General features: G+C 39.0%; 2 protein-coding genes and 1 pseudogene across 2 annotated transcripts; 1 reads left to right on the plus strand and 2 right to left on the minus strand.

The window, feature by feature from the left end:
* Positions 1 to 512: 512 nt before the first annotated feature.
* LOC135635340 (glucan endo-1,3-beta-glucosidase 6-like) lies at positions 513 to 4,066 on the minus strand. The gene is made up of 3 exons (XM_065146354.1): positions 3,966 to 4,066; positions 3,488 to 3,844; positions 513 to 2,195 (listed from the first exon to the last, which is right to left on the minus strand). Exons 2-3 carry the CDS (start codon positions 3,814 to 3,816, stop codon positions 1,076 to 1,078), a joined length of 1,449 nt encoding a protein of 482 aa, XP_065002426.1. The 5' UTR covers positions 3,817 to 3,844; positions 3,966 to 4,066; the 3' UTR covers positions 513 to 1,075.
* A 2,408-nt stretch (positions 4,067 to 6,474) lies between these two features.
* Positions 6,475 to 8,805, plus strand: LOC135637359 (protein TIFY 3-like). The gene is made up of 5 exons (XM_065150064.1): positions 6,475 to 6,702; positions 7,020 to 7,119; positions 7,212 to 7,473; positions 7,574 to 7,631; positions 8,453 to 8,805. The coding sequence occupies exons 1-5, from the start codon at positions 6,548 to 6,550 to the stop codon at positions 8,535 to 8,537; spliced, it is 660 nt and encodes a 219-aa protein (XP_065006136.1). The 5' UTR covers positions 6,475 to 6,547; the 3' UTR covers positions 8,538 to 8,805.
* Positions 8,806 to 9,675: 870 nt separating this feature from the next.
* Positions 9,676 to 10,906, minus strand: LOC135635254 (E3 ubiquitin-protein ligase AIP2-like; annotated as a pseudogene).
* Between the last annotated feature and the right edge of the window lie 559 nt (positions 10,907 to 11,465).

Below are 11,465 nucleotides of genomic sequence, written 5' to 3' on the forward strand. Positions count from 1 at the left end.
GGTCCCTGGTTGTAATATGTAATGAAGTTTTTCTTCATCCGTCAAGGCGAAATCGAAAGTTCTTAAGGATACTCTACAATTAAAAGATCAAATTACCGATTAATTCAGAAAATACTCTAATGGATTTATCAGAAAATTCATGCATCTTATCATGGATTTAATAAGTTTTATGAAAAGATTCTAAAATCTTATTTTGGATCTATAAAGCATGTTTGAATCAAAATTCGATTTTAATTTTATAAAATAATTATTTGATCCATATTTCATACGTTAAAGAACCAAACAATCATTAGTCGAGAATATTTCTCCTCTCATAGTGCAATGACTTGTTTTAGTTTCTTTTACTTCTTCGTTTGTCTTTGATTTTGTTTTCTGCTTTATGTATTTGTAATGCACAATTGTATTTGCTTTTGTTTTTGTTTTTGTTTTCTACCCTAATCTGTTAACTGGCCAGAGATTGTACCTATGGATGACATAGATTAGTTAAGATCACAGAGACCACAGAGAGTACATGAATGAAAGCAATGTTGAATGTGTTTCGACTACTGAAACAAATACAATTAAAATAGTCGCTGATCCGAAGGCTTCAGAGATAGTGGAGACTGCAAGTGCCATCTCCTGAGATGCAGCTGAAGAAGCTTATGGCACCAACTGGTCCTGAAATCCACCACTACCTGCTGATGACCTGAGTACAGGTTTACTGGCAAAATCATCAACATTAAGATAAATTTGCACTCATGGAGGTCAGCTTTGTATCAAATGTGGATCTCAAACCATCGGTATGTAGCTCTGAACCCAGACATTAGAAATCGTCCAAAGCTATCTTACTTTGCTTTGGTTGTATTGACAACATATTTTCCAATCACTTGAACAGAAAAGAAAAGGCAGCATGCTGAGCGAGATTGTTTCCGCAGCACCACCACATGGCTCCTTGATGATCTCATTCAATCTTGAAACTTATTCTCATGGTCACCATCTTGTTTAGTCTTTTGCATCTCAAGAGGTACTCATTGATCTCCATGAAGCAGGGAGTGTGGCTGCAAATTGGAGACTGCATTTTGATAGAATAAAAATGTCAAGGTAGTGTCCAAATCACTTGAAGAAATACAGACAACACCAGAAGAGCTCTGTGATCTCTCACTCGCGGCAGATTCCATGACATCCCAGAATCTGCCACAATCATGATCTCAAACCTGCAAGTTCCTGTAGTTGGATCTTTCTCCGTGATCGTCGCCAAGTTCGAAAAATCACAAGCTACAGCGTCCTGATCGTTCTTCTGGTAGAAACTATTGAATGCATACGAAATGTTGCCTTGTGCATCCAAGTTACCACATGAAGTGTTGTAGCCCAGGCTGGTGCAGTCGGCATTGGCACAGGCATAGCTTACACTTGGAGCGATCCTGGAATCATCAAGGTTGACTGAAGGCTTGAGGACGCACCATTTCTTGTCAAGATATTGAACATTCAGAGCTCGAACCAATCCTCCGGCCTTCGTCGTCCCAAGATTCAGTTGATACTTTGGTAAACCATCATAAGTGAAAATTCCCCAGTGCCGTTCAAAATTTCCTGGCTGGATGCTCTTTTCATCTTCGTCGATCAAACTGAAAAGGTATGCGTCTATTGGTCCTGGTCTCACTGGCGTGCCCTGCCCCATCAGGATGTGGTTCATGAATCCCTGATTGAATCGTTGAGCATACTGAGGGTTTGCATTCATATCTCCATCTGTTGGCCAGCCGATCTCTCCAACAATGACAGGGAGATTTCCGTATCCATTTTTCTTCAGGGCCCAGATGAGAGTATCATGGTTTGCATCAAACATATTGGTGTAACTAGTTGTACCATCAATGACAGGGGAAGAATTTCCCTCAAAGAAAGCATAATCCACTGGGAAGTTTGGATCGCTGTAGAGGCTGATGAAAGGGTAAATGTTGACGGTGAAGGGGGCAGCATTGTCGCTGAGGAACTTAACAATAGCAAGCATGAGATCACGGATGTCAGAACGGAAGTCCCCATCAGATGGTCGGCCACTTGATGACTCGTAAACATCGGCATTAAGAGGGATAGTAACTTTGACCTGGCTGCTCAGACCAGCTCTGGTTAGAGCTCCTTGAACATTTTGGAGGGCTGGAAAGGTGGTCTGCAGAAAGCTCCCGTTGTATGTTTGCAAGAAAGGTTCATTTCCAACTGCAACATACCTTTTGACAGCAAATTTCAGATAAAAGAATCATTACTAATATTTAGGATAAAAAAATATTTTGAAGGTTTACCAATCTCCATTTCAAAATATTGAATCAATTTATTACATGCTAAAACATATGGAGTTCAAGCTTCCAAGTGAAACTGAGAGTTGAGAAATGTCAATCCAAGCAGCAGTACTCTTGATCTTATCTAATAAGTAATACAAACATTTGTAGATGCTTTGCATGTACAGACTACAAAGCAAATTGTGGAAAATCTAAGTCCGCATGTTCTTCAGCAACCTAATTGTGCAGTTCCATACATATTTTTCAGCCATGGACTCGGAAAAGAAGTTGATATTAGCACTATCGGTTTACTCTTTTGTAGATCGTTGCTCTTTGAAACCTAAACCACTATAAACAAGAAAAATATACTTAATATGTGATGCAGATTAATATTTGCAAGACATCTTCATTTGATTGAAGCACGCAGGAGGAACTAGCTAATTGGATAGCACCATTGATCCAGTTAAATGAACATTGGTGAAGGCTTTTACCTGATAAAGAGATGAGAAAAGGAAAGGTGGTTCATGACAAGAACATGGATGCTCCAGAAAAGGAAGAAAAAAAGGTTTTACCACACTTACGGAACTGAAGCAAATTATGAGATCCGGAAAGGTACCTACAATTCATTTTATTGAAACCTAAGCTTCAGAGATGAAATTTTAGCAGTCCACAGCAACCTTTCTCCTAGCTGAAGAAATCACTCAGATCTAGAGGGAATACAATACAGACCGATGACTAAAACCAAGTGAATTTGTGCTCAGAATGGAGATGTCAAGGTGATATGCCCTTCAAACTGCACATCAGCTCTCAATCAGGTTTGTTCTGTTTAACATACTAAAACCCTAATCTCAATGCCTGTCTCAATTATGTATGTTCAGAGATCAATTTTCTTTTAGCAGTCCACAATAAATAATGGCTTTCTGTTGATATTCATTTCACCTAGCTGCAGGAAACACTCCCAGATCTAGAGGAAATACAATACTGCTGAGGACTAAAACTAAGTGATTTAAACTCAGAATGGAGATCTCAAGGTGGTTTGCCCTTCAAACTGCAGATCAGCTCTCAATTAGGCATGTTCTGCTTCGAATACTAAAACCCTAATCTCAATACCCCTCTTTTTATACAGGAAAGCATGGGAACCGGAAAGCTGATCGTTTTTCCCTTTTTTGAGCATCCACAAGAGTTAGAAAAAGAAACCACACAGACTAAGCATGATAGAACAGAATCTAAGGAAGAAAAAGCACCTGATGTTCACACCATCATTGATGTATTCCGAGACATTCTTAGATACCCAGTTCTGTGCTGCCTTCGTACTGGCGGCCAGCACCGCAAGCATGTCATTAGGGATGCCGACCATCACCTCCAAACCACTCTTTTTCAGTGCATTCAAAAGCCCCTCATCGGCATCAAACAACTTCACCTTCTGAAAGCCATTGTTCTTGAGCATCTGAACCACTGTGTTTGGTGGAATAGGGTGGCTTGTCTGTGTCCCCCAGTTAGCTCCAATCCCACCCACACAAACCACAAACCAAAGCCAACAAATCATCCTAAAACCCACTGAAAACCACCCCATATTCCCCACAAATCCAGCTCTCAGATTTCTATACCACACATGAAATATAAAACCATTTTCAGAACAGCAAACAAGCTCTATCTTAGTACAAAAATCAAGTAAAAAAGACAGTAGCTTTTCAAGATGCAAAGAGGGAAAGAAAACCAGACATGGAGCTACACCAGGGACTCAGGTAGTTCGAAAGAGCTCATGGTTGTCTTAAAGATCTATTTCACAGCAATAGACAGAAACATGGATGGGATGAAGCAATGCGACACAGAAGAAGCTACAGGGAAATAGAAAAAGGTGAGCGAATTTTCGAAAAAGCCCTTCAGTTTGGGAATCTTCCACTCCCAATTTTAAAAATTTCGGTAGAATATTACTACCTAAAAAAAATCATTTTATTATCTCCGTTGAAATCTCCCAGGTTGATTATAGTCATCCTCAGACATATAATTGAAAAATTCTCAACTGTTATCATAAGAAATCTTAGCTGTTATAATGCCCTCATAATATAATGCTCCTGTCAAGGATGTCGATCTTCGACGACCGATGTGATACAAATAGTTTACGGGCTAGAAGCTTTGTGAGTGAGTCTACTAGTTGATCAGCCATATGTACATGAGAAAAACGTAGTTTATGTCTGACAACTTATTCTCGTACCAAGTGAAAGTCGATAGTTATGTGTTTCATGATTGAGTGGAATACTGGATTGACACATATATACGTTGCATCAAGTTCTTTGAGTAGATTCGTAACCTAATTGAGTTCTGCAGTAGTAGTCGCAATAGCATGATATTCAACTTCTTAGAACTCCAATTTATTAGATTAACTCCAAGAAGGAGCATCGTATGAAAGGAGGGGAGGTGATTTATGAGACTAGGCTACATACAGAGACGTAGGCATGACTAGTAAGACTAGAACTCACACACCGAAGCATAGATAATCGAAGGAGAAAAGGGACGAACGATAAAATCAACCTATTTATGAAAATATAAGCAATCATTGATTGACAATTTACGAGGCGGGGGAGGGTGATCGACGAAACAGAGTGCGATGATCGACAAGATATGATGATTTAAAAAAAATATATATTTAAATTAAAAATGCTTTACGATAAATTTCAAAACTTATTAAAAAAATTCGTCCAAGAAAGATTCTTTTACTGTACACAAACCATTCTAAAAGCACCTACCTCACTCCTGCTGACACTGGCTCTGAATATAAAAACAAGGGCAAACAGAAGCAGCTGAAAGAGGGTTTCAGATAACATTGAAGCATGTTCAAAAGACCAAACAGGCCTTAAACTCACAGCTAAACAGCACGGCATGCTGTCTCATACCAGCAGCCACTACAGAGATGAAAGAACAAACGATAGAGAATCTTCTTTTGGTGGGTAATTATCATCTTTAAAGTTTATATAATGGCAAAAAGTTGAACTTTGTTTCTGTGGCTTATATTTTAGAGTGCTGCTCATCATCTACAGTGTATTCTATATCTTCCCACTGGGTGTTGGATATAACAAGATAATTCTTTTGAGTTAAGGTGCTTGAAATTGTATATTTTTTCCACTCTCTTTTGAAGGAAAAGGGTGAGGGCTCAAATCAATTTTCCTATAAAATATCCTTTATTTTTTATATTTCTAAAAAAGTATCTTTTTTTTTTCTCGAACAATATTCTTAATTAAAAAATAATATAAAATATCCCTTAAAAGGTTTTCTCATCAAATTTTTCTGTTCTTTTTTTTACAAGTTTTCAACCATTACAATAATTTCATTTGGCTCGTTTATAGTATTTTATTGATATATTAAAAATACTATAAATGTCATTGAAAAACATCAACATAATGTCGTACATCATTACAATATCATATTTTTAAATTTATAATTTATTTAGTTGAGGCTAAAAGTTTATTTTGATCATTTATAATATTTTTATGTAAATTTTATGATTTTTTTTATGATGATCAAAATACTATAATAAACCAAAACACTATAACAAGTGTGAAATTTTTTAAGAAATAATTTAAATATTTTTTAAATAAAGGATACCATTTGACAAAAAAATAAAATAAAGAGTTAATATTGAAAAAAATGAATGTTAGGTTTTAATTAGGCAAGATTTTTGCATTCCTGTTAATCTAACACTCAAAGTGATTGGTTCGTTGGGCTAATGTATATCTTTAATCACGAACACGGCATCGGCGAAGCACGCATCTCAAAGTTGGCGACGAACCACTCGGGGTCTCCACCAGGGAACTCGGCACGAATCTTGACCCACCCTTCCCCCCTCGCTCGGTGCGGTCGGGTTCCACAGATGGCACCGAGGATCTATGCCCGTTGGGGACCACGCATCACAGCCAATCGACCTCGCCCTCTCCGGCTCTGATGGGCCCCATTAGTGTATGGATTTGTGGGGCGCCTAATATTTATTCCTCTGCAAACGTTTAATTAATGAGCTAATTTGCCTGATCCTATTTGGACCCGCCAAGGGGAAGATGGTGACCTGGAGTGTTAACGGGTTAAATCCAATAACCCCATAGTTTTTAAACTTGTGGATCCGAACCCGTAAAATTGAATCGGTCCGAATCCGAATCCGAATCGTGATCTCAATTTCCCACATGCGTCAAAGAATAATAACACGTTAAAGAATTGCCTCTACCACTCGTCGTCTCCCCTCTTTTAGCCACTTCTTTTTCTTCTTCTCTTCGTCTTCTTCCTCGTCTTCTTCTGCAGTCTTCCAAGAGGAGAAGATGCATTCGCGTATGGATATCCTCAAGGCGCAGAGCCAACCGGCCTCCGGTGATCGATCCGAGGTCGATTCCGAGAAGAAGGAGGCGAAGGAGGAGGAGAGCGCAGTCCATCTCTCCCTCAGTGGCTCCGCCGCCGCCACCGAGGTCGGCATCAGGTAAGGCATGCTCCGATTCACAACAAAATTGAGCTTTGGGTCAATTGTATTGCGAATACATAGATAAAATAACCATCTTTTCGGGTTCAATTTGATTTTTTGGGATTTGAACGTCTATGGTGGTCATAATTTTTTAGGAGTCGAGGAGATTAGGTTGATTCAATCGCTTTGTGAAACGTACGGGGTTAAATTGTAACAAGATCCTCTCCCACTTCACTGGATCTAACAATTTTCTACTGCTTAATTGGTGAAAGTTTCTTCTTTGATGCGTGTGCATTGAGAATGTTTACTCAATTGTTTTGTGGATGTTGTTTGAGGAACTTGCCGACACCGAAGCCGAGCCCTCCGGCGACCTCGCAGCTCATTATGTTTTATGGCGGAGCTGTCAACGTCTACGATGCCGTCCCTCCGGAAAAGGTGAGCCTTTTAGTCAGATCTATTTTCGCATGGTGGCTTCTGTGTTATGTGTTCTTAGTACCTGAGCTTAGTTCTGTTGGATACTGCAACAGGCACAGGCCATCATGCTCATCGCTGCAGCCACGGCGGTGGTGGCGAGGACTGCCGCTAATAACACTGCTGCTGTGGCTGCTATCGCCAAGCCCCCCGTGGTAGTTGGTCCAGCTGCTGCCACAACTGCAGCTGCGGTGCCGGCTGCACCAGTGCTCACGAGGACTCTGTCATTTCTCAGCTCTTCAGCTGCGTCGAATGGTGCACCGACGCAGCCCCAACTTGCTCCCAACCCTAGCAGTCCTCTCTGCAAGCTGCAAGCTGGTCAAGCCACCTTCTTCCTTTGTTCTTAGTAGCTACTGATGCATCGATTTTACGTTTATGCTTTGACTTATTGGAATTGATAATTTTCATTTTTACGCAGAGCTCCCAATTGCAAGGAGGCACTCACTTCAGCGCTTCTTGGAGAAACGTCATGACAGGTAATTCCTTCAACCTCTCAGTAAAAAAGAGGTAAGAATCAATCTCTCCTCTTTTATGGATAAAGAGGAGAAACAAGAAATGCTGAAATATCCTTCTCCTCAACCTTCCAGAGATAGGAAATTTGAAAGAAATCATTCCTCCCTTTCTCGTGTTTCTTTCCTATTTTCTGCAGTGAAATGAGAGTTACTGTCAACGTAAACAGACTTTTAATAAGAAACTCTTTTGACAAATTAGTGTGGTTCTCTAATTCTACCAGACGGATCAATTTGCAATTGTTGGACCATGATAAAGTGTTTATGATGATTAAATTTGTGGACTGTGGTGAAACTTAAAAGTGCTCTCAAACACAATTGACAAAGAAAGGAAAAAGACGAAACGGAAACCACCTTTAGGGTGTTTATATTGTAATAGATTCCGGCATTTGGAACCTAGGACATCAGTTTTTTCCTGCTGGTCATTGCATGGGCTTGTATTAGTAACATTATTTATTTTTCTTTTTAGCGTGAATCACTTTTCCATAATTCCATTTTTTCTGCTGCCCTCCTTTTCTTTTGATTCTCACAAAGTAGTTAAAGCTTACCTCACATTGAGGTAAGAAAATTTTTCACACAGAAAGCACTTACCCATCATAAAGATATCTCATGCACATATGTGAAGTTGATACTTTGGTTTTTCTCCTTTATCTGAGGTGCTTTGATTTCCTTAATAAATTATCTGTGGTATCATTACTGCACTCTTTCTTCACAGTTTAAAAGCGCTTGATTCTTTCATCCCTTTAGACCTCAAACTTAGTGAAGATTTCTAATATCTGCTTGAGCAGGGTGGCGAGCAAAGCACCCTATGCATCCGTCAAGCCGTCGGACGCTGTGGATGTGGCTTCTGAGGGACAGCCCCAACTCATTTGATCACTTTCTAATGGTTGTACGTATCTGGAATCTCATAGGCAACCATGCATTGACGTCTTGTTGTAAGCTACTGTGTTTAACTTGTAGTAGAACGATGAACTTTGTGTGTGATATGTAGTTCTGAATGGCTATCAGTCTTTGTATTGCCAGTCCATAATGCTTATGTGATGATGCTTCAGAACTGGAGGCACTCTAAATTGTTCTCTGAAACCTTGTTTACAATGAATTGAATTCTGGAAAATGGGATTTTATTAATCATATTTTTGTATTTCTCTTGTTTGCAACATTGAGTTAATAGATTTGACTTAGAAATCTCTTGTTTTTGTCTGGAGTGTCAAGCGACGAAAAACAAATCATGTGACTTAAGAGTTTGCATATGGATGAAATTTGCTTATTTAAGATAGACTATTTCCTTAATGCTAAATTAATGTAAAGCTTCAATAAACAACATTCTACTTGTTTTTCTTTCTTCTAATCGAGCATAATTCTTCTGTCATCGGTGCAATCTAGATCTCGACTAAATTTAACTGATTTTTTTTCTTTTTTGAAGTATTTGATTTGTATATCGAATGAAATGTATACAGCAAAACAATAACTCAATTTATTTGTTGATTTTTTTGCTAACATCAAAGAACTTAGTTCATCTTTTGTTTTGTCCCAAACACAAATCACTTTCAGTTGGAAATGAATTTTGAATCTAGCTAAGTTGAAATCAGTTCCATTAATCTGAAACTAATTGTAATTGAATTCAAGTCATCAAATTTTATATGAAAGTGATTCTGAACAGTGTCATTCAATATTTTTGAACATGAGCTAACAGCTTGCAGCAATTTATTTGCAATTGTTGCCTCCAAATTACAAGATGTGTGGCAACACTGCAACAGCATAATGAAGTTTGCAAGACTAACTTCAGTTGCTTGCATAGTCATCAGAATCAAACCAAACATCGATTTGATCAAGTCTCGGATTATTATTAGATCATTGGTTGAATCGATGGATTAACAGATAATCATATGATTAATATATTTTTTAAAAATATATGAACAAAAACAAATCGTCTTACGAGCTTCCTTGGCCTTTAACACTAACATGCATCGCCTCAGTACATTGGTCGAAAATATTTTTTGTAAAATGGATACTACTCTATTAGATAGATACAAAGAGCATTTGCTGTGCCTTTTCTCTCTTCCTCGGCCTCTCTTTCTCTCTCCTTCTAGCTCTCGTATGCATGATCATCCGTACGTAGCTCGACAAGAGTAGTGCTCATCCTGTCAATCAATTACAAGAATAGTCGATGTAAGCTAAAGAACTCGAAATGATAACCAAATTGACGGTTCTTCGTAGTGTTTGATGATCCAAAGACTGTTTCAGAGAACCAAGAGTAACAGAGTGGCTACCAGCCATGGCTTCAGACAAGGTGGATGGAACAGATGCTTGCAAGGGCAACTCCTGCATCTTGTCATCTACAGCCAAGTTCTCCCAGCAAACAGCACACTCTGTCTCACTGCCTAACCTGGCAATGATTTCCTCGGTCACAGTAACAGCAGGCAAGTTGGCTACGATCTCTTTTGAGGCAGGTGGTGGTCTCTGCGGTCCGCCACCGATTACCTGAACTCATCAAACAGTTTTGTTGAATCAAAACTTAGATTTCTGCCATCCCAAATCGGACTTCAACATCTCCTATGAATTTGCATGCCATGTGATATGAGCTCGAAATCAAAGCAAAGCACACCTGCAAAGAAGCTTCGATGGCACTATCAAGGTCCATAGAACCACCTATTTCTTGCATATTATCGATCGACTCTCTGACAGATTCATCAATTTCCACCCCTCCAGCATTACTGAGTTCCTCCTGACCTCTGGAAGATCCAGACGCAGAAGCCAAATCTTGGGCAACAGCAAGCCTGGTGAGTAAGTTCTGTGCTTCAAGCCATGCAGGAGGTGCTGGTTCAGGGTCCACATTCAGATGCCCCTCAAAAAGATACCTCGAAGACACATACTTACTGACAGTAAAACATTGACACCATCAATCAATCAAGTAAACCAACAGAGGTAATTACCCAACTTCAGTCGGAGGTAATTCTCATGAAACAATGCCCATGATCACAAAAATGGTCCAGCTAGTGTAAATCCCACAATGGAGCTCACTAAGCAGAAAGTAAATGTTCTTTGAAGTAGAAATAGTAGCAGCAGGTCTCATTCAGATGGTGCCGTGCTCCGGCAATGAAGTTTCTCATACGCTCCATTTCAGAAGACTCGGTTACTAAATTCTCCACTTCTTCGAAGAGCCTTAGGCCAATGATCCAGAATCCAGGTGCTGTATATCTACTCTGAAGAACAGTAGCAACTCGGCAAATTGTGGAATACATCTGCAAAGGAAGATCAATTACATATAGATCAAAGTGAATCAACTTTCAAGCCAAGTGCAAACTTCCTCTTGTATCAGTTTCTTATGCTTGGAAAGGTTGCAGAATCTCATAGAAATAGGAACCCTTTCGAACAAAAAATCAAATGCAAGTGATGCAACTCAGAATGAACCAATCTACAGTTTCTCCGATGAGAATAAGGCTTTACATAATCAATGAAAACCCAAATTCTCAATGGCTTTAAAGATCAAATAACCAATAAAAGTGAATCGGGAGCTAAACAAATGAGAGTTTGAGGAAAAAAATATCGATTTACGAAGAAATGAGGATGCAGAAGGGTCTACTGACTCATCGAATCACTGCTCTTCCCTAGCATCCTCTGTAGTGTAAACTTTAATACTAGCATTGGAATCTAATATCATATATCAAGGATAGATGTTCTGATGTCAATATTGATAGCTGATAAAATTTTCTTAACTATACGAGGAAATCTTTTTATTTTGTTGAGGAAAATCTTCTGTTCTATTGAAGGAAATTCTTTTTCCTAATCTGTATAAATAGG

This window comes from Musa acuminata, chromosome BXJ3-4, assembly GCF_036884655.1.
Source record: "Musa acuminata AAA Group cultivar baxijiao chromosome BXJ3-4, Cavendish_Baxijiao_AAA, whole genome shotgun sequence".
NCBI classification, from domain to species: domain Eukaryota; kingdom Viridiplantae; phylum Streptophyta; class Magnoliopsida; order Zingiberales; family Musaceae; genus Musa; species Musa acuminata.